Source organism: Coturnix japonica, chromosome 4, assembly GCF_001577835.2.
Source record: "Coturnix japonica isolate 7356 chromosome 4, Coturnix japonica 2.1, whole genome shotgun sequence".
Lineage (NCBI taxonomy): Eukaryota > Metazoa > Chordata > Aves > Galliformes > Phasianidae > Coturnix > Coturnix japonica.
In genome coordinates this window covers 7,825,720-7,850,510 of record NC_029519.1, presented here as the reverse complement: position 1 = coordinate 7,850,510, position 24,791 = coordinate 7,825,720, and the positions used below count along the sequence as shown (strand labels likewise).

At 36.7% G+C, this 24,791-nt stretch overlaps 2 protein-coding genes across 3 annotated transcripts in view; one reads left to right on the top strand and one right to left on the bottom strand.

Annotated features, from left to right (window-relative positions):
• The window catches only part of KLHL4 (kelch like family member 4), a 33,080-nt gene extending 17,469 nt beyond the window's left edge, over window positions 1–15,611 (top strand). For both annotated transcript variants that reach the window (XM_015860386.2, XM_015860385.2), the window contains exons 3-11: window positions 114–250; window positions 1,649–1,845; window positions 4,470–4,682; window positions 5,092–5,278; window positions 8,140–8,364; window positions 9,935–10,097; window positions 12,193–12,405; window positions 13,249–13,420; window positions 13,973–15,611. In XM_015860386.2, the coding sequence (XP_015715872.1) occupies window positions 114–250; window positions 1,649–1,845; window positions 4,470–4,682; window positions 5,092–5,278; window positions 8,140–8,364; window positions 9,935–10,097; window positions 12,193–12,405; window positions 13,249–13,420; window positions 13,973–14,032 (1,567 nt within the window). In that variant the 3' untranslated portion in view covers window positions 14,033–15,611. The remainder of the gene's footprint in view (window positions 1–113; window positions 251–1,648; window positions 1,846–4,469; window positions 4,683–5,091; window positions 5,279–8,139; window positions 8,365–9,934; window positions 10,098–12,192; window positions 12,406–13,248; window positions 13,421–13,972) is intronic.
• The window catches only part of LOC107312724, a 279,152-nt gene that overhangs the window by 187,668 nt on the left and 66,693 nt on the right, over window positions 1–24,791 (bottom strand). The window lies entirely within an intron of this gene.

Below are 24,791 nucleotides of genomic sequence, written 5' to 3'. Positions count from 1 at the left end.
AAGAGAATCCTTCTATCACACACACCATTTACTAGACGGTATTATTGAATTTCTTGCTTACCATGAATATTATGAAATGATTTGTGGTCCTCATAAAATGCTTCTATTTCAAGGTTGGTTCTCAGTGCAGTGTCTGATTACTTCGCTGCAATGTTCACTAATGATGTACGTGAAGCAAAACAAGAGGAGATCAAGATGGAGGGAGTAGACCCAGACGCACTGAAGGCTCTTGTGCATTATGCCTACACAGGTAAGTCCTCCATAACCCACATCTACTATGTAGATGTATGTAGATCTCCTGCTTTCTTTCTCTCAGAGTTCAGAATTTAACACTATTCTGTTGTACCTCAAAGGGTTGAACCAAATAGCCAAGAATAACTCAGAAAACTGTGAAATCCCTTTTAAGAGCTTTATACCAAGCAGGGTAAAGTGATGCAGAACATAACTGCTGTGTACTACATATATCATAGTCAGAAGTATCCAGATCATTCAAACCTGTGCAGCTGATTCTCGATGTTTGTATGTTCTGGTATTCAGCAAAATACTCAGGAAGATGGCAGCCACCCCAGCCAGAAAACTAAAACGTAAAGCTCCTTCCTCTTCCAAGCTCTCATAATTTAAAAAGGGGGTAGAATAATAACAGATTAAATTAAAACAAGGACTCCAATGTAATTAATAGAATATTATTATCATAAACGTCAAAAACAGAAGACTTCTTTACTTGCTATGTCAGTTACTTCATAAACCCTGACTGTTGTGTGAAGAGACAAAAGTCAAAAAAGATAAGCCATCTGCAATACAGCTTGGAAACAGGAGTTTCTATACACAAAATAGACCCTTTATGTGCTTGTGGGTACAAATGAGGATAAATAAGGGCAGGAGGGAATGCTGCATAACATGCATAAGGCACTGAGTAAACATAAATTGCCCAAGGAAATGGATTAGAACAACTGCAAAGAAGTGAGGGGGTGGGCTGCTTATTATCTGCATGCACCTAAAAGTCACCCCATCTAATTAAATTTCATCTCTTTCAGTTTACCTGACTCAATTCCTTTTTTTCAGAACAGCACTTTAATGCTGGGTATCAGCTAGGGAATTGAAGTATCTACTGAGCATAAGAAAGGAAAATCTAATTAAATAAACATCTTCCAGCCTGTTTGTGAACATAAAAAAAAAATCTCACATCATACAATCATTTCATAGATAAATGAGGAAATCAGGTTTCCTGCAAGCATCTACTGTTAGCATTTCCTAGCTATTGATACTGAAGTTCTTATGTGTAATAAAAATTTATGATACATTTTCAGAAATCCACATGTGAATTTTGGGAAAGGTTTTTGTCTAATCCCCTCTTTGTCTTTATCTCGTTTTCTTTTTTCAAGTAAAATCAGACCTGATGGTGTTAAAGTTCCAGTAAAATTGTTCCAGTAATTTTATTCAAAATCTACCAAATCCTTTAAATCTCTTAAGATGTGTTTAAAGACTCCTTCAGCATAAAAGGAAAATGAACCTGTGAATTACAGGCCACTTTTCAATATTTTCTTTTGCAGGCACAGAAAAAGTAGGGAGTGGGAAGATTTCAAGTAAATAAAGTTACAAAGAAAATGACCGAAAACTTGTATTTTTTCCCTACATGCAAACTGCACAGGTATTCTAGAGTTAAAGGAAGACACTATAGAAAGTTTGCTAGCTGCAGCTTGTCTTCTCCAGCTATCCCAGGTCATTGAGGTATGCTGCAACTTCCTCATGAAGCAGCTCCACCCTTCCAACTGCCTGGGGATCCGCTCCTTTGGAGATGCTCAGGGCTGCACAGAGCTCCTGAAGGTGGCACACACATACACTATGGTAAGTTAAAGAATCTACCTGTTTTACGATTAGAATATTGATGTCAAGTGTGAGCACTCTCCCAAAAAATACATGGGCTTTGGTGAAGCAGAGGAAGCTTTCTGAGCCTAATGCAGTGGCTGTGCTTTTCCTGCATTGGCACAGTCCCTGACCTGGGGACATCTCTGCCCAGCTCAGACTCCAAAGAGAAATTTCAGATCTGTGACTGTTACAGAAATATAAAAAGGAGAGAAGAGTGTGCATAGAAATCCAAATATTCAGTTATGTTTCCTATTTCAGAATATTGCCTTGGAGAAGGATATACTTACTGAACTTAAATTTGTATGATAGGCATGCATTTCTTCCAAATAAACAAATTAAAAAAAATAAAAAAACAAAAAAACACAAAAAAACCACAGGGTCTAACAATGGACAACGTCAAGAGGAAAACAGTAATGGCCCATTCACACGTTCTTGATTCAACACCAAGAAAATTCCAAAGCTGATTTTAAGGTGAGGCACATACACAACAAAATCCAGAATAAAGAATGTATGAGAAATATTTGGAATGCTAAAAAGAAGCACATCTTTGACTGAAGCATAATCCTCCTCCGGCTGAAAGTGAGAAATGAATATTCAGTGTGGAAGCAGAGAAACAAGATAGCTGGCTGTGAAACCAAATCAAGGGATAAATATTCAGGGCATCAAGATGTGCTACAGCATCTTTAAACACAAAAAGAATAGCAACTGCTACTGCTAAATGGATATAAAAAGAACTCCTTGTTAGGAGACACATGGCAGCTTTATGCTTGAAATATTAGCACAGTATGTCAAAACCAGTTTAGAGGCTTCATAATGCTAAGAGCATTCCAGGAAGAGACCGCACACGTCCACATGATGAAGTAAATGAGAGTGGCATGTGCAGATTGAGGGCACTGGTTGTGCTCCTTCCTGTCATACTAATGAATGGTTCCTTCAGCAGCAATCTAGACTTTTTTTATATTTTAAAGTTTGAAAAAGGGCACTGAAGCTAGAAGGATCACTCAAGCCCTACATAACAGCATTGTCCTTGCTGCTCCATACCATTATTTCCTCAGATAAAAACAGGAAATTCCCCCCTCTGCTACTTCTTATGTCCCACGAGTCCCAGCCACATGGGCCTCAACTTTAACTGCATTAAACTCACAGACCAGACTTCTGAGCTAATTTTCAAAGGACAGAGAACAGAGATTGTACCAATGTATGCACACAAACTGTTGTGGAAGAGGATAAATAAAACATTCTGTTTTGTGTCAGGCCAGCCTCAACCACTTGAAAATGTGTACCTTAGGGAAAAGACTATAAAGATGTACTGTAAATACAGAGATCATCCAAATGAACCAGAAACATTTAAACACTTACAGAAGATAAGCTATAAACACCACATCCATTCAACAAAAACAGACACAAAGGAAGCTTTTCCCTTCATCTCCTTCAGCCATTGATGCAAAGTATTAACAGTTTCCTGCCTAGTATCTTTACATGCAGATAGACCTTGTTCTGATAAACATCTTGTATTGTATTTGTAACTAAATGTGGACTGGCCTTCCTGTTCCTATTCGCTGAATGTCACAAAATATTAAAGCAGGATGTGCAGAGCACAGAAAAGTTAACATATCCTTTAATCACTAAGTGCTTCCATATTTACATACTGAGTTCTCTTGTAAAGAGTTGCAGAAAGCTAAGAGACTACTGAAAATAAATAATACAGGTATCACTTACTAAAATTTCTTCATTTGCCCCATTTCTGGTTTCTATATAAGATACATTTCTTCCAGGTACATAAATGGAAGCTAGTATTTCAAATACAGGCAAAACCCAACATGCGTTTCTCTGCACGTAACTTCAAAGAACAGCTAACAAAACATTTATCTGGAATTAGCACAAGCAAACATAAAATATTTCAGTATCAATTCTAGCATTGTTTTACTGGCCTGTACAATGTAATACAGAAAATAATTCTTTGAAAGGTTCAAACGATTTCATATTTGATGTCATGTCTGGAGTTGGTTGTTTTATTATAGCAGTATATTATGGTCTTAAGCCACTTTCCTAAGATTTGCCCAGTTTTCAATTGCCCCAAAGTACTATCAGGAAAGTGAGTATAATTTCCCTCCATTTTCGACTGCTCAGCACCAGATACAGAAAAGATCTGCAAATTTGAATAGAGTTTAAAGCTTGGAAATCCATTTGTAACGCAAGCTATACATTTAATTTGAATACCCACTAACCATTAATAAGATACAACATGTGTCTTCAAATTGCATTTCTACTAAGCTGCAGTGTCAAGATCACACTGATGGTGAAAACTGCCAGTACCAGATCCTGCTAGGACATACCAACAGGAAGCCTGACAACTGCAGCTGTAAGCATGGTAGTGGTGAAGTTGATCACAGTTCCTCAGCCCTACAAGAGCAAGGCTTCAAAGAGAAACTAGTCTCCCTGAAATGGTAGAAGGGGGCTCTGTGACGCAGAATATGTATTATATTTCCCTACACCGTAGAAAAAAACAGAACTACAGTGTATACAAAGACTATATTACCTAAGGAAAAGTTAATTCAAGGTGTGAAAATCATGAGTGCATTGAAATCTATTTTTCCTTTTAGGAACATTTCACAGAAGTTATTAAAAACCAGGAATTTCTTTTGCTCCCTGCTAATGAGATTGCAAAACTCCTGTCTAGCGATGACATCAATGTTCCAGATGAGGAAGTTATATTTCAGGCACTAATGATGTGGGTGAGACATGATTTGCAAAACCGGCAACAAGACCTGGGGATGCTTCTGTCTTATATCAGGCTGCCTCTACTTCCCCCTCAGGTACGGAAGTGAAGAGCTAACAGGGCCCTTAACCATAAACTGTAATATTTGCCTCAAGCAACATTTAGATAGAAAGAAAATAAAACACCTGTAGAGAAGTGCTGTTTTTTTGCTTCTGATTTGTTGTTTCCTGATAAGGAAGTTTTTTTTTTCTGTTTTTGTTTGTTTGTTTGTTAACTCCATAATAGGTATGATTAGTATTTGTAAACGTAGAAGAGAAAAGTAAATGTAATTACTGTGCTCACAATTAACTTTATAAACATATCAGTCTCAAGGTACCTCAAAAGTACATTTTTTTTCCAGATAGTACTTTCTCCTATCTTTGTATCTTCATAGACTTTACTTACTGAAGTACATCCAACTTCTAATGATTTAGATACACATATGATCATCACTTTTCATTTCTTAGTTACTAGCCGATCTAGAAAATAGTCCAATGTTTGCAGACGACCTAGAATGCCAGAAACTTCTCATGGAGGCTATGAAGTACCATCTTCTACCAGAAAGACGGTCCATGATGCAGAGTCCAAGAACAAAGCCTAGGAAGTCTACAGTGGGTGCTCTTTATGCTGTAGGAGGTATGGATGCCACTAAAGGTAAGCTGAATTTTTTAAGCCGTACTGATTAATTGTATTACAGACATCCAGAGAATATATGACAGTTATTGAAAAGCTTCTGTTAGAAATACAGCAATTTAAGGATGGAAAAGGAGGGAAAGTATGTAGAAATCAATCCCATATGTCAGATACTCTTCCTTCTTGCAAGAATCCTGTTTCTAAATAACATGCATACAGCCGTAAGTTCAGACAAGTTTCAAATAGTGATCTTAACATCCAAAATTTCATAAGAATTTGTGCAAAGTTTGACTTTGCAAACCAGAAAAAAACTAACATTCAAAATATTTCAAGAAATATTTAATGTTATTTTAGAATCCTGCTGTTGTTTGTTGTTTTTGTTTGTTTGTTTGTTTGTTTGTTTTGTTGGTTTTTTTTGTTTTGTTTTTTGTTTTTTTCAGGATCACATATAGAATGTTCTTCAGGTCTGTAGCTGAAAGCTAAATGTTACAGATAAATTCCAGTTTTTATGGTTTGATTTTCACAACGGCAACCCTTCTACAGCTTTACAAATTACACTATTCCATTTAGTAGGAAGTATATTAAATTACTTTCTACAGAACTCCACTGCTTGGTGCCAAGGAACTGTAATTAGTTTAAAGTCTAGTGACTTGCTGAACAGCATTACTTTTAGCTGTGTGAATTCACTATTAATAGAATCAAGAGAAGTTAATCCATTTCATGGTTTGAAAAAAGTTGCTGATGACTAACGTTTCCTATGCAGTGCTACCTTACTACCCTCTGCAATCAATTTAAATGCAAACTGTGCATTCACTGTGATCATAACACGAAAAGAAAACATTCATTCTCAGGACAATTTAGATAAATGAAGTTAAGCCATAGGAACCAGTGAGGTTTAATTAGCAATAATTGTTATTTATGAATGACATAAAATAAGCAAGAACTCAAAATTACCTTTAAACTATTAAAAATGGGAACAAAATTTTATCATAGGGTTTTTTTGTCAGTAAAGATTATACAAAGAATGGGCTATTTCAGTCAACATCTTCATTTCCTGTTGGTGCCTCTTCTACTTATTACCTTGGAGTAGAGCCAGCTGTTTGAACTTTTGCCTTTTGATGGTTGGAAGAACAGCGCTTCCTCTCCTCCCTGCTATCTTCTATGACTCTGACTCATACCTTCAGCCTGAGCTGGACTCTAAGATAAAGGAAACAGAATCTAAGAGACTAAGAGGCACTGGAAGAACATCTCTGAAAAGGGAAGAACTGAACCTCTGGCTAAAATGTGCTTTCTGTGATAAAGAACACAACAACTCTCAGGGAGTGCCAGGTTTGGCTTTGTGCTTATCTCAGGTGGTATATGAAGTCAAATCTCAACTTCAAATGATCAAGAAAAGATCAAAGAGCCACTTTTGGATGGGTATTTAAAAAAAAATGTGAATGTGCCTAAACTACATTAACTTTTGAAACCTACTTTCAAGCCTCTGTAAAAATTTCAGCCTACAGGGTACGAACACACTGTACACCTTAATATATTTTTCTCATTTTTTTTTCTTTTTTTTCCTTTTTTTTTTTTTTTTCTCAGTATGTGAGATACTTCTTTTGAAGCTAAGAACTTTGGGGCACTCACATATTAGCATAAAATAAATGAGACAGAATCAAAGCAGAGAAGAGCAAACAGAGAGTTTGCTCTGTGAGTTGCTCAGAATTAAATTTCTGTTATAGCAGATGGATCAAGCAGCTTCTTCCCCAATCTATGTATCTGGAAAGGCATGTAGAGGGAAACAAGCAAAAATATCACATACATAAACACTTTTTTCACTATATTTGTTGAGTATATCAGCTGAATTACAGCAGATTTTACTAAGGAAAACATCTCTAGAGGAAACTATCTTTCTTTTCTGCTTTATTGCATGCTTGTTTTGCAGTCACAAACCATTCAACCACAAATTGCCTATTGTTATCCTTAAAATACGAGTTCTCTTGTTACAAATCTCAGTCAAGGAACAGACAGGAAATCAGCTCTGTTTTTCTCATCTGGTTGCCTTCAGCTGAGCTGAAGTTGAGTTCCACAGCATGCTGCATGTGCAACTGGCAATTGCCTCTTCCTGCCTCAGCAGCAGCTCAGCCGTTTCCCCCAGTGCTAAATCAGCTCTCACGGGGGCAATTACAGCAGCTGAGTGTGACTGACGGAGCCAGCAGACGGAAAAGTGTCAGTTTTGAATGGCGGGGAGTTGGGGCCTTATGAATATTTTCAGCAAAACCATGACCAGAAGTTCAGTGACCTGAAAAAACTGAAAATGCAGCTTACATGTTATGGCAGACGAGTAGTTATTGCAAGGCTGCTTAGGTGAACCTCAGAGAAGCTGCCTGTGGAAGCCAAACAGTCACACACACTTCAGCCTTCTGCCTGCCTACACTGCACAAAGGAAACTGAAGCAGGCAGATTCACGGATACACTTTCAGTTTTAGGAAGAACTACTAAGTTAGGCCAAAAAAAAGTGGTTAACAAGTATATAGTTGTGAGATACCATCCTCAGAAAGAACTAAGAACAAATAAACCCACTACCCTCATACTACTTAACTGGGTGACAGGTCTAACTTATCTACAAGTGCTCTGTGCTAAAAAATCAGCTTTAATTCCACACCTTCCTATTAATGGCTTATTCCCATCTGTTTGATAATCGTGCATGCAATTAATACAGCTGTCACACTGTGTTCACTCTTGCAAATGAAGCTCTCAGGAAGATGTAGGAAAGGTCAAAATACAGAATTTCAGTCTTTTACAATTTAATAATGGATCAAAATGGATCAAATACTGACTGATGAATAGTGATCAGTTCAAGGCTGTCTCATATTTTAACATACTACTATCTTTTATAGGCACCACTACAATTGAAAAGTATGACCTTAGGACTAATAGCTGGATACAAATTGGTACCATGAATGGCAGACGATTACAGTTTGGAGTTGCAGTAATTGACAACAAGCTCTACATTGTGGGTGGAAGAGATGGTCTGAAAACCTCCAATATTGTTGAATGTTTCAACCCTATCACCAAAGTCTGGACTATAATGCCTCCTATGTCAACACACAGACATGGCCTAGGTAAGAGGTGCTGCTTCTTTACAAATAGTTGAAATCACAAGCAGATTCACTCTGACAGCTTTTTTAAGCTTTTATTAAAATGCAGCAATATTTGCAGAAGATATTTTTCAAAGACAACTTTGCCTGTTGACATAATTTTATGAAAGTGATATCTATTAGTATTTGTCTAAATCATAGTGGCCTTCCAGGGTTAATTTTGCATTTATAAAATTCCAGAATATAAGCAATAGGGACAAGTATCAACTCTTCATCCAATTTAGCCATCAAGGTGTACATTTTCAATAGAGAAACAACCTGAGTTTCAGATTCTGAAAATAATGACTTAAGCTCATGGGTACACCTCTAAAATCAAATCAAAGAGTTACTCATGTTGAAGAAAACATCTCTGGTACAAAATTAGTACAACTTCACTGCTATTAATGTTGAAATTACAAGTTTTAGAGAGCACAACTATAGTCTGACATATATGTCCTTTAATGCCCAGCAATCCTAATATTCACGGTGAATTAACAAAACAAATGTGAAATCCAGAGTGTAATTCTGGAACAATAACAGATAAGTTCATTGTTGAGGAGACTATGGGAGGGAATATGGCTCCTGAAAAACAAGTAACAGTAAGAAGGACATTAAGGCAAAACAGAATGAAGTCTCTATGTAGGGGCATGATTCTAGCCAACAAATAGATTGCAGTAGTTAAGTCCTGAATGCCCAGTTAGGCTTCTGACTGTATACCATCCCAGTCTGCAAAGCTGGCCGCGTTAGTTTTTGTTTGATTTTGTGGAGATTTAAGCACATTTGAAAAAATAAAAATTAGGCCATAAATATTTAGACCTGAAAAGATGGATTTAGAAAACTTTTAAGCAGCCAAATTCCAACATGCTGCCTTACCTAACAGGGAGCAAAGATCAGTGACATGAGCAGCTCCACAAAGGGAGGGGAACCTCTTGCTGAGGATGGTAAATAACACAGGATGTGTGCACAGAGAGCTTTGAATAGACAGCCAAGTTTACTCTCCTGTGCCTCAAGGGCACCACAGACAAGCCAGCTCTTATTTCCACTCAACAGGCACCAGAACATTACAGTACAGTAATGGCATCGAGGCCAGCCAGCTGCCATCTACTTTGGCTTCATGCTGGTGGGACTACAGAGCTTCAGCTGACTCAGAAGAAGGGACAGGTAGTCGGTTGCTGTGGACAATTTGTTCACTGTCTGGCCCAATCTTTATTCTTTATTTTTTTTTTTAAAGAATAGCATTGTTTCTCATGTAGGAGTGGCAGATTTGATTTAGAATAAGGTCTGCAGAACTGGGAGAAAAATTCCAAGAAAACATCAAAACTAACAGCTTTCTTCTGATCTTTAAGCAAATTATAATGCTTATTCTGAAAGATACTGTGTACAACATATTTTGTTTATCTTTGTTTATTCTTCTTAATGACAAGGAAGCTTTTAGATAGCTTAATACCACTGAAATTGCTTATCTGTATACAGGCAATTAAAGTGAGAAGTTAATACTTCATTACTCACTGAAATTATTAGATACAGTAATCTGTCCCTAATTCTATTCTTTAAGGAGTAGCAATGCTGGAAGGACCAATGTATGCTGTTGGTGGCCATGATGGGTGGAGTTACCTGAACACCGTAGAAAGATGGGACCCTCAAGCCCGGCAATGGAATTACGTTGCTAGCATGTCCACCCCCCGAAGCACTGTAGGGGTTGCAGCATTAAATAGCAAGTATGTTAACAGGAAAAACTCCCTTTGCTTTTTCATTTACTTCCTTCTTTTGAAATGCAGTTTCTTATATTTTCTTTTCAATCTTTAGTAATTAATAAGAAAACAAAGAAAACAAAGAAAAAATATAATGCACAAAAATAAGAAAGAAAAGCTTTTCCTCTAATATGTATGAAACTGTTTTCTAACTTGCTGACATGTTCTAAATATTTTTAAACTTAAGGCAATTTGAAAACCAGAATTTTACCTGATCTGTAACTTATGGAAAGTATTGATCAAATACCTCAAAAAAAAAAAAAAATCCAAATTTATGTTTGCATTTTGATATCAGTATATCTAAGGAAGCACCATTTGAAATAATTTTCCCCTCTTTAGCAAAGTCATCAGGTGCTAGAAATAGGAAAGCCTGGTAGAAAACCTCAGGTTACACTAGAAAGCGTAGCTTGAGCAGATACTCCCTCTTATTGCAATCTGAGATAGAAAGCCTCAGCGCAGAGTCTGGAGGGGCTCAGAACAGTTGTATGCAGAAATTTTTGCTTATCCTGAAACCTTATCATTGGCTTTCCTATCCACTTCTGAAATTACAGTGATTTGTGATATAGAGGATATAGAGTAGAAATAAAGACATCAGATATTTGCAAACATAAATCTTCTTCATATACAAAAAACAAGGTTTTGCAGTAGAACATGACATGATTTTAAGCATTTATGCAAAAAATCTGAGAGGAGTAGAACTGTCTGACCAAGTGCCTGCTGTATCCCAGAGGAAATACTCTAAACATAAGTTTCACTAGAAATTCCTGTGGGTGCCTTTCACAGGGATGTGCAGGAAGCTACTTCATCAGAGAGGAAATCCAGCCCGATCTGACTGTTCTCAATCACTCCCAATACACCCTGTCTCCTGCTTGGCTTAAATCACGTCTTTTAGCTCGGTGATGTAATCACTGGCATACCAGGGCAAGCCAAACTCAAACGTCCTTCATTCAGTGCTACTGCTGCAGTCTAGCTGAGCAAAATGCTTCTCCTCTTTCTGTTTCCCTAAAGCATGCTGTTTTTTGTTTTTTCTATTTGATCTCACCAGAAAACAGATAGTTTCAGTGGGACAACATTTCTGACCAATAAATGTCTACTGAAAACATCAGTCAATAAAGGAATATGTGATTTCTCCTCAGGGAACGAGACAAGAGTTTTTTAAGATCTTTAGACGATCCCTGGTACTCTAGGGAGAAAGAAAATCTGTTTGCAAAGTCAGTGATTTCCTCTCTCTGTGAACGCTGTGTAAACAAGTAGACTGTATCGAAGAGTAAAGTATGAAAAGATAACAAATCCCATTCTCAAGCTTTTTATGGGCCAAGCAACAAACTGCACAACAGGATTCAAGCCTGTGATTCAACTCACAAACATCAGAAGACAGAGCTACAATTTTTGTATTGTTCTAGATGTCAAGATTGTGCATTTTTAAATCATACATCAGAGCAGTCTAAAACTTATCCCAGTCACTGGAAAAGACAAGCCCATCTTAAGCAAAATTCAACTAACTGGATTTGGGTGACTCATTCTGGACAAGCTGAGGTACTCCCTAGGTCTCTAATTAGTTGCACTAAAAAACTCTCTATTTCATAGCAGTAAGCAATGGCCAAAGTGGGAAAAGGACCTGAGCAGCTGGCACAGTCAGTAACACACCTGTTACACCCACTGTGTAAACTATCACAGTCTAGCAGCACCAAAACTAATTTGAAATACAAAAGAAATTCAGTCTTTGTAAAATACATTGACAAAGAGACACAAAGTTCTTAATAAGGATTTCCACTATTCCCCTCTACATGTTGTGATACATTGTTTCAACATCATCTGGTTTGAGTCTCCAGTAGCTTGCTAAGTGCCTTTAATGCAGAAGAGACAAGGAGACATATGCGTAAGGTAAATTCTGTCCTGAACATTTTCTTAAATACAAACACTGAGGAAAATATACTTAATATAATTGTGGTCAGCGAGTAAATATTAGGTATACTGCGAACTTTAAAGTTGTCTAAATAAAGTTAATGAAATATTCTTATTAGAAGGACTGAAACTGTCTTCCTGTGGGTAATTATCACAGACTATATGCAGTTGGTGGACGAGATGGGAGCTCCTGCTTAAAATCAATGGAATGTTTTGATCCACATACGAACAAGTGGAGCCTCTGTGCTTCGATGTCAAAAAGAAGAGGTGGTGTTGGTGTTGCAACATACAATGGGTTTTTATATGCTGTGGGAGGTCATGATGCACCTGCTTCCAACCACTGTTCTCGACTGTCTGACTGTGTAGAAAGGTAAGGACATTTTTCTTTTTTAAACACTTTGGGTAATATATAATTTCAGCAATGAAAATCTCTTCAGAATTGGAACATTACCTTTGTATAGCACGTTATGCTTTTTAGAATTATATTTTTGAGCATGAGAACTGATTTGCAGTGATTTTGTGCTAAGGAAACAACTGCCACATGAAAATTTCTCCTTCAGATGTTCTCACATCTGTTGGAACTGACTGAGGGTGAGTTAAGACAACTCAAACAGTAAGATGAACTCAACATGGGAATTTGTAATTCTCAGGTGCCAAAATCCAGCTTTGGGCTGCATCTCTCATATGCCATAGGAACAAAATACTTAAGGTCTCTTCCTCCAAGTTTCGCTGGTGTTGACCAACATGATAAAAACTATATGAGACACAAACTTTGCTTAAGATTATGAGTTATGCGATTAACTTAAGTTTGTGAGATTAATCTATTTTGTGGTGAAGTCTTCTGGAAACATCAATTATGATAAGAAACAGAAAACAAAAATCATTACAGGGAAAAAAATGCTCTGAAATTAACTTTTCTGATTCAATTGCTGCCTTGGGATCATTCCCTCAGGCTTCATCTATGTGCAAAACACAGTGATTGTTAATCAGATAGAAATGTATGCTTTACATTTAAGTGAAAATAAGGGTTTGAAGATCCCTCTAGTGGCCAAATAAAGAATTTAATCCTATTCCTTGTGATTCCCTATCCTATTTCATAACATAAGCTAAACTCCAATACAGGGGAAAAGACGTAAGTGCCAGCTCTTAAAACCTGAACTATCAATGTATTTCTGCAACATATTTTTCTAATTTTGATCATAAAACATTTCAGGTATGACCCTAAAACAGATACTTGGACAACAGTGGCTCCGTTGAGTGTACCTCGGGATGCAGTTGGAATTTGTCCTCTGGGGGACAGACTATACGCTGTTGGCGGCTATGATGGCCACACATATCTGGATACTGTGGAGTCCTATGATGCTCAAAATAACGAGTGGACAGAGGTAACTAAAAATAGCAAGACCTACCTGAACAGCAAAAGCGAAAACGACTACATTGCAAAATGGTTTTGTGAAAAATGATATATGTTAAGGTGAAATAATGCTAATTAAGAAGTGTTTATTTAACTAAGAGTGCTTCTTTACCAAGCACTATTAGAGCTTCAACGCCTTTGTCAGCATTGCCCTCTACTGGAGGCACTTCCAACATTTAACTTCATTAACTCTGAGACCATAAGAAAGCATTAAAATTGTCAAGATTATTTTGTAGCTACAGAGTCCGTGGTTTTGGATAAAAGGATATGCAAGTTTTTTACAATAACTAAAAAGCAACACCATTAACCTACACCCCAACAGTCCTCAGCAGCCTCAAAACACTTGTTTTCAAAAACCTCAGACTGTTTTCACAGTTCTTGTTAAATCTATTTTTTTTTTAGTGGTACATTAGCGTGAATAAACAAACTGCTTTCCTTTATACCAACAAATAACTTATCCGGTCCTGCCCATAAAAGTCTACTAAAAGTGTTTTGTCCTTTTTCACTTTTCTTTTGTTTTAAGGAAGTTCCTGTCAATATTGGAAGGGCTGGAGCGTGCGTTGTTGTTGTGAAGTTGCCATGATGTCTATACCCACCGCAAAACCAATCTGTGAGCGGAGTTCATGAAAACTGAGTCAGGAAGAAAAAAAAAAAACGTTTCTAGAAGGCAGTACAGCCTATTAACATCACAACAGCCCTTCATCATAGAGAATAATTATCTTGGGGCCATTACGATATTAGAGCACAAGACCCAAATCTTCCTGCACTGCAAAAACCAGATGATTTTGAAAAAGTGAATTATTTTTAAATGCCTAACATGTAAAAATTAGATGATATGTTTAAATGGTTTGGGTTTGTTACAGAAATCTATCTCTTATTTATAAATTGCAGTAGTAAGGTGGTAAATGGATGTATAAGATTTCATAAACCTTTTCCTTTTTAATGTTAGCAGTAATGCTCATGTTTATAAAAAGAGATTTTGTATTTTAAGTAAACAAAAATGAATAAAAGAGAAATACCTCTGAAGGAAAACTGTACAGAAGGAAATAATGGACCTCAAATGTATTTGGCAACAGAATATTCTCTGTGGAAAAGAAACCCTCAATTTCCAGATTCAGAAGTTAGATTACTAAATTAATTTTAATATAAAGATGTACTAAATCAAAGAGAAGCACAGAATATCTTTGCTATTCAATAGTAAAGAGAAAAATACCCATTTTTAGCAGTATATTCAACTGAATTGTACAAGAACTAGCAGGGCTAAAATATCTTTGTTTCCTTAAGTACGTGCCAAAAGAAAAATCTCATTTGCCAAATCAACACTAATATAATTTCCAATCATTTTCACAGTGCATCTGTATGTGGTATTTTAATTCCAATCAGTGTGTTGGGTTATCAGCGGATTTGTCCTTGCCCACTAACTTTCTTTATTATGTTAAACTTACTTGGCTATTCTTGGAATAATCACCATGCACTAAACTAAACATATATATGTATATATACACCATGTAATTGCATTAATTGAATATAAGTTACAAAATGAAACTTTTATATCATATTGATATGACGATCTTTGATCTCAGCTGAAGACTACCAGCTTTGCCATGTACAGTAGAAAACCACATGCACTCACATGCACTGTGCAACAGTCTACACCTCTAATATAAGCATGTCCATGTTTTGAGATGATAAATGAATATTCTACACGCAAGAGGTTTTCTTTTCTGTGCCAATTTTAAATGTTTTGATTTTTTTCCCCCTGTAATTTCATTTTTTATCACTTCAAATGCTGTAACTGTATTTTAGAAGAAGAATGTATGTAAAATATTCTCTGTTGTAAAGCACACTATTTGGGCAGTATCTGTTTTAGTGTTTGTTATATTGTTTTGTCAGTATTAGAAAATTCAGAACAGACATGAAATCTCCCTGAAGACATAACTACGTGACCAACTTTCCTGATGGAATGTCTTTTCAGAATTGAGCAATATGGTATTTTAACAAATATATAGTATTTATCATATCAAACCCTTCTAAAGAGGAAATCTCAAAAGCATATTTATAGAAAGACAAAAACATTTTTAACTTTAAATATTAATTAAAATTATGTTTATATGAAGCATGCTACATCTAAATAAACTTATCTTTCTCTGCTAAGAAAATTTTATGATGTTTTAACAACTTTGCCTTTTTATCTTATGTCTCAAGAATAGGAAACAGAAGTATCATTTCTTATGGTCTAAACAAACATGATTCTGCTTAATTCTCCTCACTGCATCTGCTCCACAGAAATTACCTTCAGTTTCACTTTTAGATTTAATTGCTATAAGTCTGGGGGCTTTTGTTGATTGTTGCTTGTTTTGATGAGACTTTCAAAGGCTATCTAGTCCAACTGCCCTGCTATAAACAGAGACACCTACAGCTCGATCATGTTGCTCAGAGCCTGGTCCAACCAGGATTTTTATTTAAACAATGTACTTCTATGCGCACTTGAGCAACTGGTCATTATGTTGCACACAGGCTCGAGACCATGCTTGGAGCTGCTGATGTGAAAATTCAGTTGAACTTTCTAAGAAAAACTAAAAACACAACACACTTGAATCTTGAATTATTTGTAGTATAGCCAATTTTATGAGAAATAACGATGAGGATTATCATGACCTTAAAACTGCAATTGGTAGAAAACAAAAATAAACTTTGAAGACATCTTTGAACACTGAATTTTCCAGAGAAAACAGTTCACCAGCACTTTTGGTACTAAAGTTTGCTTTCCTCCATGGTTATTTGTACAGCAGTGGAAAGTCATGAGAAAGGAAGCTAGCAGCTAGCAAAAGGAAATTGGAAACCTAACAGGAAGACAAAGAAAAACAAATGAATTTGGAGATATCTAGACATTATTAGGTGAGAGAGAACATAAGAGATGAGGTGTCATCCCTGCATGTTTCCTCTGCTTCTCCAAACATGAGGATCTGTGACACTTTTGTTAGCATCTTTGCTTACAGTTACCCTGACAGCTACAGGCACAGCTTCCCATAGGGAGATTTCATTTCATTGATTAGAATTAATTTCTGAAGGGATTAAACTTAACTTTTGTAATAGCTACTGTGAATTTGGTATTTCTAATTGGTTGTATGCTAATGGATTGTATGCCTATGCAGGCAGTATTTGAGCCCCACCTCTTACTTCCCTATCTCATCTTACAGGAGAGGAAAAGAGAAGAATTTTATTGGAACAGAGCACCTTTCACTGTCCTTTCCCTTTAAAAAGATGAAGTACTGCTTTTTTCACAGTAAAGCTATATTCTTTTTATCTTTTATCTTTAAGATCTCTAGTGACTTCATCCCTTCCCAAAGGAAGCTAACAACAGAATGCTATGTTGAACTTTTCCCTCTTTTCAGCACAACTCCACAGCATTGTTCACACACAGTCATTAAGCATTATTCACCTTCCTCATAGCCATATCCCTCAAGGCCCTCTTTTTCTCCATCACATTTCTACGTAAGAGAAAGGAATGAAAAAAAATCATCCTCCTGTACATTAACAATCATGTTTATGGAGCGTACAGAGGAGGACTGTGCTAAGTTCACAACATCAACATTTGCATGAGCCAGCTGTATATGACTAAGAAGGAAAAATACCTAAGCAGTAACTGGAGGATAACTCAGAGAATTGTTCAGAAATGATCTACTGAGTGTGACATTTTAAGCACAGAAGTTTTTCTTTTAATAATAGAAAAGCCACACATGAAAACATGCCTGCACTTATTTCAGCAAGATGTCTAAACAGAAGGTACTTTCCACTTCCCTTCCATTCCAGCAAGGAAATGAATCTGTTGTGGTCAAACTCACTGTCCAAAAATGTATCAGCTTAAAGGAAGTGTCAGGAAAATTAAGTTTAGCCCCAAATTTTTCTTCATCTTGAAAATCACAAAAGTTGCAGGATGGGATATGGAGACTAGGATGATTTCTGAAAAGACTGTGTGAGATTGAATAGAAAATCAAGTTATCAACTGCGTAAGAATTCTGGCTTTCAAGGAAGATTTCTTCATCTTACATTTGCTCTTGTTCAGCCCTTCTTCTGGCTGTAATTAGGCACCATTCCCTGATCTATTGGAGAGGCAATCTCTCAAAACCATAAAAAACAGACCAGGTTAGGAAATTTCTGGTGCTTAGACTGACTGAAATGCCTTTGCTGGGGGAGGCCAGGGGAGGGGGACAGGCTGCAAAGGGGTCCAGCAACGCTGGTGGGCAGAGGCGGCTTGCAGATTTTTCAAAGAGCACAGCTGTACCCACCGAAGAACATGTCCATTAAACAAGCAAACAAACCAACCAGCTCGGGTAGCTGGATGGAATATCAAAGTGCCTTTGAATTGCCAGTGATGTTCTGTCACCTATTATTTTATCTTTTCTTCCATATATAAATCCAGCAATTTTCTGGAGCAGGAGACTGTCCCTTTCCCTAAATAAACCTCACAACAGAAATGGAATAATTTCCAGTAAATTACAAAAAGTAGTAAAAAACACAATTCCATCTAACTTTAACTGCAGTTATCTTGGATTGAAAACTTTTATCCTCCCTTTGAGAACAAAGCACCCATCCAAACAACTGCATGAGTGATATATATAAATATTATCAAAACAACATACTGAGGGTTTTGGTCTCTAACCAAGTTTTCTCCTCTATTCTGAAAATTTACCTTTCTTCTGAACTTTACAATTCCCTATCTGCATTGTTTGCAGTTATGATGTACTTGAAACTGTCTAAGGTAATTTCCTTTTACATTTTCTTGTTTTGGTCCCTTCATGGGCACTTGTAAAAGTGCTCCCCTTTGGCCACATCATTTTTTAACCTTTAAAACATCGTAAGCAAAACAGATTATTACAAAAGCATTGCAATACCCCTGTGGTGTACTGGCAAATACGCAGCCAGGAAAACATTCTGCAATGCAGAAAATATAAAGAAAAATATCACAGGCAAAAACACAAACAAACCAACCCCACAAATTTTCATTTCTGCATAAAGCAGTATCTCTAAACCACATTCTGAGCCCCTCTAATAACCCGAGATTTCCGTGCCAGCAGGTCGGGTACGAGAAGGCTCAGAACGTACAGAGGCAGCGCTGAGCTGCACCCCGTGAATCCCTGTTAGGTTTACCGGCCTGCAGTGCGGGACTTGCTCAGGAGATGGCGCGATGCGATAAAATTTAGCAGACCCTGCCCCTTACCGAGATACAGAAGCTCCCTCGTGGTGGCGTTTATCCGCTGCATCTAAATAAACTCTTCCCTATTTCACTCTCCCGAGAGCCCACTGCGGCTTTTAGAAAGGCTGCTCCCCATCCCCGCACTTCCACCGCATGCACACTCACTGCTGACCTCGTAAGAGCAATTCTGAAACCAAAGTTACAGCGAAGCAGCTTCCCGAAGGATCCCCTCCGCAGCCGCTGTCTTGTGCCCGTCCCGCGGTGTGGCACATTCAGACAGTGCCTGTGGTTCTGTTGGCTTTGCATTTGTTTGGCTTGCTGAGCACAAATCACGCAAACCGCTTCTTCAGTTGCAAAAGCTCACGGGAGTTCAGACAGGTTCTGAACGTACAGCCTTAAAAAAATACAGCTCACGAATGGTTTTTCAGTTTATCATCGGCTTCATACGGCTGTCCCCAAGACAGTTCCACATAGAACAGAAAATTCTAATGAGGAAAATAGAACTGCTTATGGTTGGGAACGCTAAGTATACCAGCACTCAAAAACTTCCCTCTACCGTGCCAACTTTAAATGGATAAATATTCATTACTGACCAGTCCTCTTAGCTCAGAACTATTCTGAGCTCAGAGATTTCTGACTCTGCTCTATCTAGGCAAGTAAAAACACCATAAATATAATAATATTCTAATATTATTATATATTTGCCATTATATATGGCAAAATTTTCCTAGTATGCTTCTCCATTTTTAGGAAACTTCCTCCTCCCCAAAATCAAGAATCACAATCAAGAATCCTCCAACTCGGCTCTTATAGAAGGCAGAGCCAATATACATTAGCAGCTACAGCAACAATCTGTCTTTCCCTCCTTCCATCACCAACCAACTAGGAGCCTTGCAACTTCTTCCAAAATTTAGAAGCATCATTTCACTAGAGAATGACTAGGCTATTTTACCCATTATCTGCTCTTGTATTCTTGTATTCTCACCAACTCCTTAAAAACAAATATCCTACCTTTAAATTCCCCCAGCCCCTACATGCAGACTGCCTGGCTTTCCTACCTTTGAGCTTCCTGTCAAAGATTTAGCTCAATAATTATGTGATGGGACTTTCACATAGCAATATGCAAGATAAAATGCCAGTTGTCAATCAAGTCCAAGGGGGAATAGTTTACATTTCAAGTATTCAAATGTATCTTTATCTTTCTTTAAATAAAGATAAAATTAGCATTTCTAGATTAAAAAAAAAAAAGCAAACACACACACACACACACAAAAACTCACAAAAACAAAATCCCAAAACACTGAGTGTGTACAGTTACCAAACAACTGATGATAATTGAAAAACAATATTCTGGCCAAGACATTTCTGATAAGAATTGATTATCAAAGACCTCATTAGTTTCTTTCACTCCGCACAGTTTGTATTCAACAATAGTAAACAAAAAGTCTTGTGATGATTGTGCCTTTACAACTTCAAGTATTACACTGATACTCAGAAAAACATGTGCTTGTCAGATTCACAGTTGGGAGAAACGGTTCCCCATATAAAGAAAAAATAATTCTAATCACACTCGGTAATCAGATTCTTTTGTGAAAAGGGGGTCTGCAGCTGGTAGATGGAATCAAACACACTTTAAAAAGAAAGAGAAATCACTGTGGCATGATTTTTTTCCCCAAGAAACATTGTACACACTTCACTAACAATATTCTACAAAAATGAGAAAGATTGGAGAGAATAGGTCAGGCGCCAAAACAGACACTGAAGAGTAGAGGAATAAAAGAAAAAAAGGAAACTCAAAGGAATAAATTAGAAAAGCCGAGGAACCACTCAAAATCCATTTCATCTTTAAAATACAATATGAAATCTAATTTGACGATTTACTACTCTGAAGTAAAGGACCATGAAGCAGAGAGGAAGGAGCTGAAAAATATTCAACAATATTCATTATAGACGCTTTTCCTGCTTACTTTCTACCAACTGAGTGAGAACTGAAAGCTATGTGGCATTTGGAATTTGTTTCCCTCCATATTTGGCATCTTAAATACAAAAATTGCTTGCACACTTCTATAGATTCATATTTCAATTATTTGGCATGCAGAAATAAGAAAAGTTAAAATCTGTGGTTATTAAATACTGAGCAACAAAAGATTTAATGGCCTTTACTGATACTCAGCTAACAAACCTCAACAAAACCCCTGAACTGATAGATTCTCTTTACTTTTAAGCACCAGGCTCATCCTCTGTGAATCTCACATTACATACACTTTGTCTGCTAGCTGCCTTGTATTTGTTGTCTTTTGTTCGCAGTCAAGCCATTTTTTTCTTCACTAGGTTGTCATCATAAAGTACTTATAATTCTCTTAGGACTGTCAAGTTTGTTCAGCCCTCAAGCAGCAGATATAATGTGAGTTTCACTACACATGTTTGCTTCTTGTCATAAACGCACTGTAGCTAGAGATGAAAGTAAACTTTTGCTGCAGTTATTTCTGTGATACTGTTTGGAAACTGATTGAATAATTGCCACCATCTTGAAAGGTTTATAGTCCCATAATTTATTTATATATATATTTTTAATCTTCCCAAGAAAACAACCTTGAAATGTCTTTATGTAGTTTGATCGCTTACTTTTTCTCATCGACAACCCACTTTTTTCTTTCCACACCTAGTACATGTTCATACCATCTCAAAACATTTGACAAAATGGCATTAAAGCAAATGGATGGACAAGTTAGGAATTCATAATGAACTCCACAGTATTTTATACCCAACTTTGACCAATAGAAGATGTTTTAAAGATAAAAAATTAATCTGGAATTAAATTACTGTTTCTCAAAGTGGTATCAGAGTCATACATTTCACTAGTACACAAGATGTGCTAGAGGAGACTCAGCAGTAAATCTCTTTGGAGGACAGTTCTAAGGGTATAAACAGAATTTTCTAGAGATGGACTTTGTTTTGTAACTATAATTGAGCTGCTGACATGAGTGTGTAACTTCTTGCATTTCAAATGTTAAAGTGAATATTATATATTATATAATATATATTATATATATATATATATCATATTATATGTGAATATTATAGTTCATTTTTCAGATTTTTTTGATCTGATGTTTTGTTTGATTTCAGAAAGCTCTTTCCTGCTCTTTCCATAGGGAGCCAGCCAGCCATATAAGAAATTTAAGAAGCACACCTATCACAACACCAGTTACCCTAATTTTTACCTGTATCAATAGACAAAATAAGTGGGGATATTACAGTTCAAAACTGAAATAAGAAAAGGCTTCCAGTTTTTCAGCTCACTGTAATGTAATTTATATTTACAATGAAGAGCGACTAAGCAATGATGTCACTTCAACATACATGTAGGGGAAGTAAGGATTTGAGCACTACAACACATGCCCCTTACGGAGTTTCATGTCTGATCTTCCAGCATGTTGAATCTCCAAATCTTAATTTAAAAGACTGACTGACTAAAGAACAGAAGTGCAAAATGCAGTCTCTCATTGTGAAAAACAAATGGGAATCAAGCAACAACAAGGAAGCATGTTATTTGAGAAGAACCAACCAATGCAAATGCATGACATGCCTTTTGCCTTCTAATCTTCAATAGACCAATACTAGAATAATAATCAAACATTCAAACTGAGACAATGAATTCTATGAATCAAAGTATGCAATAAAAGCAAGAACCCATCTAATATATGCTGTAAACCTTGTGAATGATTGACCTCATTGGGATGTATTCGCATTTCATCTTGAGAAAATTCTGTATTGCACTGAACACTGTATCTTTAAAACTCCCAACAAACTCCTGGCATTCCATCTCTGTTTAGTGGCATGCACACGACTCTTGTAATTGAGTTCAGACAAATGCTTCTTAGTCTCCCACAGGTGATATCTCAGAAAGTCACACAGTCTAGCCAATATAAGCACTCTAAGCTATTTTTACAAAGCAAATCAATTTTTAAAATATGATATTGAATTACAATATGGGTAATTTCATTTCAATGTGAAAAAAATATCACAAACAGCAAACAGTTTGATAGCACAAATGGAGAGGGAGGAACAAACTACATTTGGACAAAAGAGAAACGGGTTTGGATTGTTTAGAAAACTGGCTTCCTGAAAATAAATCTGAAACAGAATTTGAAACAAAGGAAACAAAAGTACAGCACATAGGTGACAGCACATCCATTACTTCCATGTTTTTAAGAAGTTTAAAGCTTGTAATGTGTCTCAATAGTAACAGATTTAGCAGCAGGAAATTGCATTACTGACAAAAAAGAAAAGCATGAGGCCCTTTTTACAGAAGGGAAATACTGTCTGTGCGCAGTAATTTTGCAGTGAACTCCTATTTCTTCAGAGGAGGAAAAGCGTGACCATTTACTTAAAACACCAAGGTAAGAAAGAGATTTAGTTGGAAAGATAACACATATTAAAGCCTTCATATGCTAATCAGGATATTAAAATGCCTAACACTTTTGATTTTTAGTGTAAGTGAATTAATCGGGACTGTTTTCCACTAACTAGATACTGATACATCAACTGCCTAAATTTGTCCCATCTCAAAATCTTTGGCACATTTGGTAATGAAATTAATTTTTATTTATTTGCTAATAGGAAAAGCATTATGACACTGAGCTATGATTTTAGGCATACCAATTTTTTCTTTTTGTACTCATAATGAGCAGGAATTATCCATTGCACTTCAGTAGAATTTCATTTTGAAAAGAACAACAATAAAATAAAATAAAATAAAATAAAATAAAATAAAATAAAATAAAATAAAATAAAATAAAATAAAATAAAATAAAGATGAGTATCAGAAGGCATTCAAAACTTGAGGACTTTGCAACTAACTCTAATCCTTCTAAGGAAATTTTTTAATTGCCTTCGTCACTACTACAGTATTACATTGTGCAATAGAAACAATACAGCCTTTTTGGTCTTAAACAGAAGGAAGAGATAAAAGGAGATGTTTTCATGACTTCTAAATAAGGAGAAAACCAACACAATGAATCAAATAGGAAATGAACCATGGTGGTGTTCTGCGCTATTTACTAACAATTGAGGTGAGGGCACTTCACCATTTATCTTCAGTGTTCAGGCTGCATTATAAAATGACAGAAAGCTACTAAGGAAGGCTAAAAGCTTTGTTAGAAGATGGCTACCAGCTTTAAATTGCTTAATAGAAATGCAACTTTTGGTTCCAAACAATAACTTGATTCTGGCACAACTCTGCATTCTAGACATCCTTAGTAAAAAAAATCTTCAATCAAATGACTTTATAAATTAACAAACTAATTGTCTGAAAAACACTACCACCCAGGCCCAGGCCCAATCTGTATCAGCTGAAGACTTGGTACAAACCTCTGTAGACCATAGAGTACTTACAATGCATGAGACCAGCAAACCACTGCTGTGAAAGATTAAATTGTGCCTCAGGATACTGACATAGGCAGTACTTAAAAACTTCTTGTCTTTTTGAATTCTTTGAGTAATTGTGGGGGTCTCTAATGCACAGCCTTTAATTACTGATAGTATAGATCAGTGGGGATGGCTGGATGTGGATGATCAGTCTTTAGATGCCCTTGGGAAAAATTGAGAAAGTTCAAGAAAGGCCACACTGGTCTTCACATTTGTTTTACTACATCTGCAGAGCCTATAAGGCCCATAACGAAGGTGCTCCGGGATTACATTAAGATCTGCTGCAGCCTAATGACATCGCTGAGATGATGTCTGAGAACAAGAGACAAAGAGATGCCAGAGAACAGGAGCCAAACCTATTGTCTCTGTGAAAGACACCAGGACACGAGGCAGAAAAAGATTGCCCAAGGCTTACCAAAACCTTAACTTGTTAGCACAACTCATCTATAGGCAGGGACGGGTTTGTATAAGCAATTAAATGCAAACAAAGGTGGCATTTGTGTCCTACTCAGTATGTCCAGGAACATAGAGAGGGGAATCACAAATCTGCTGAGATGGGAATTGACCTCTAGAGATTGCTATGCTGTTCACAGAAGGTTTACCTGGAGCTGGCTGCTGTGCCCAGGCAGATTCTAGATATCTCCCTCAGGCAGGGGGGGATTAGGACCACATGTCTTATGTGCATATTTGTAAAGCATAGCAGATATTAAGGTTC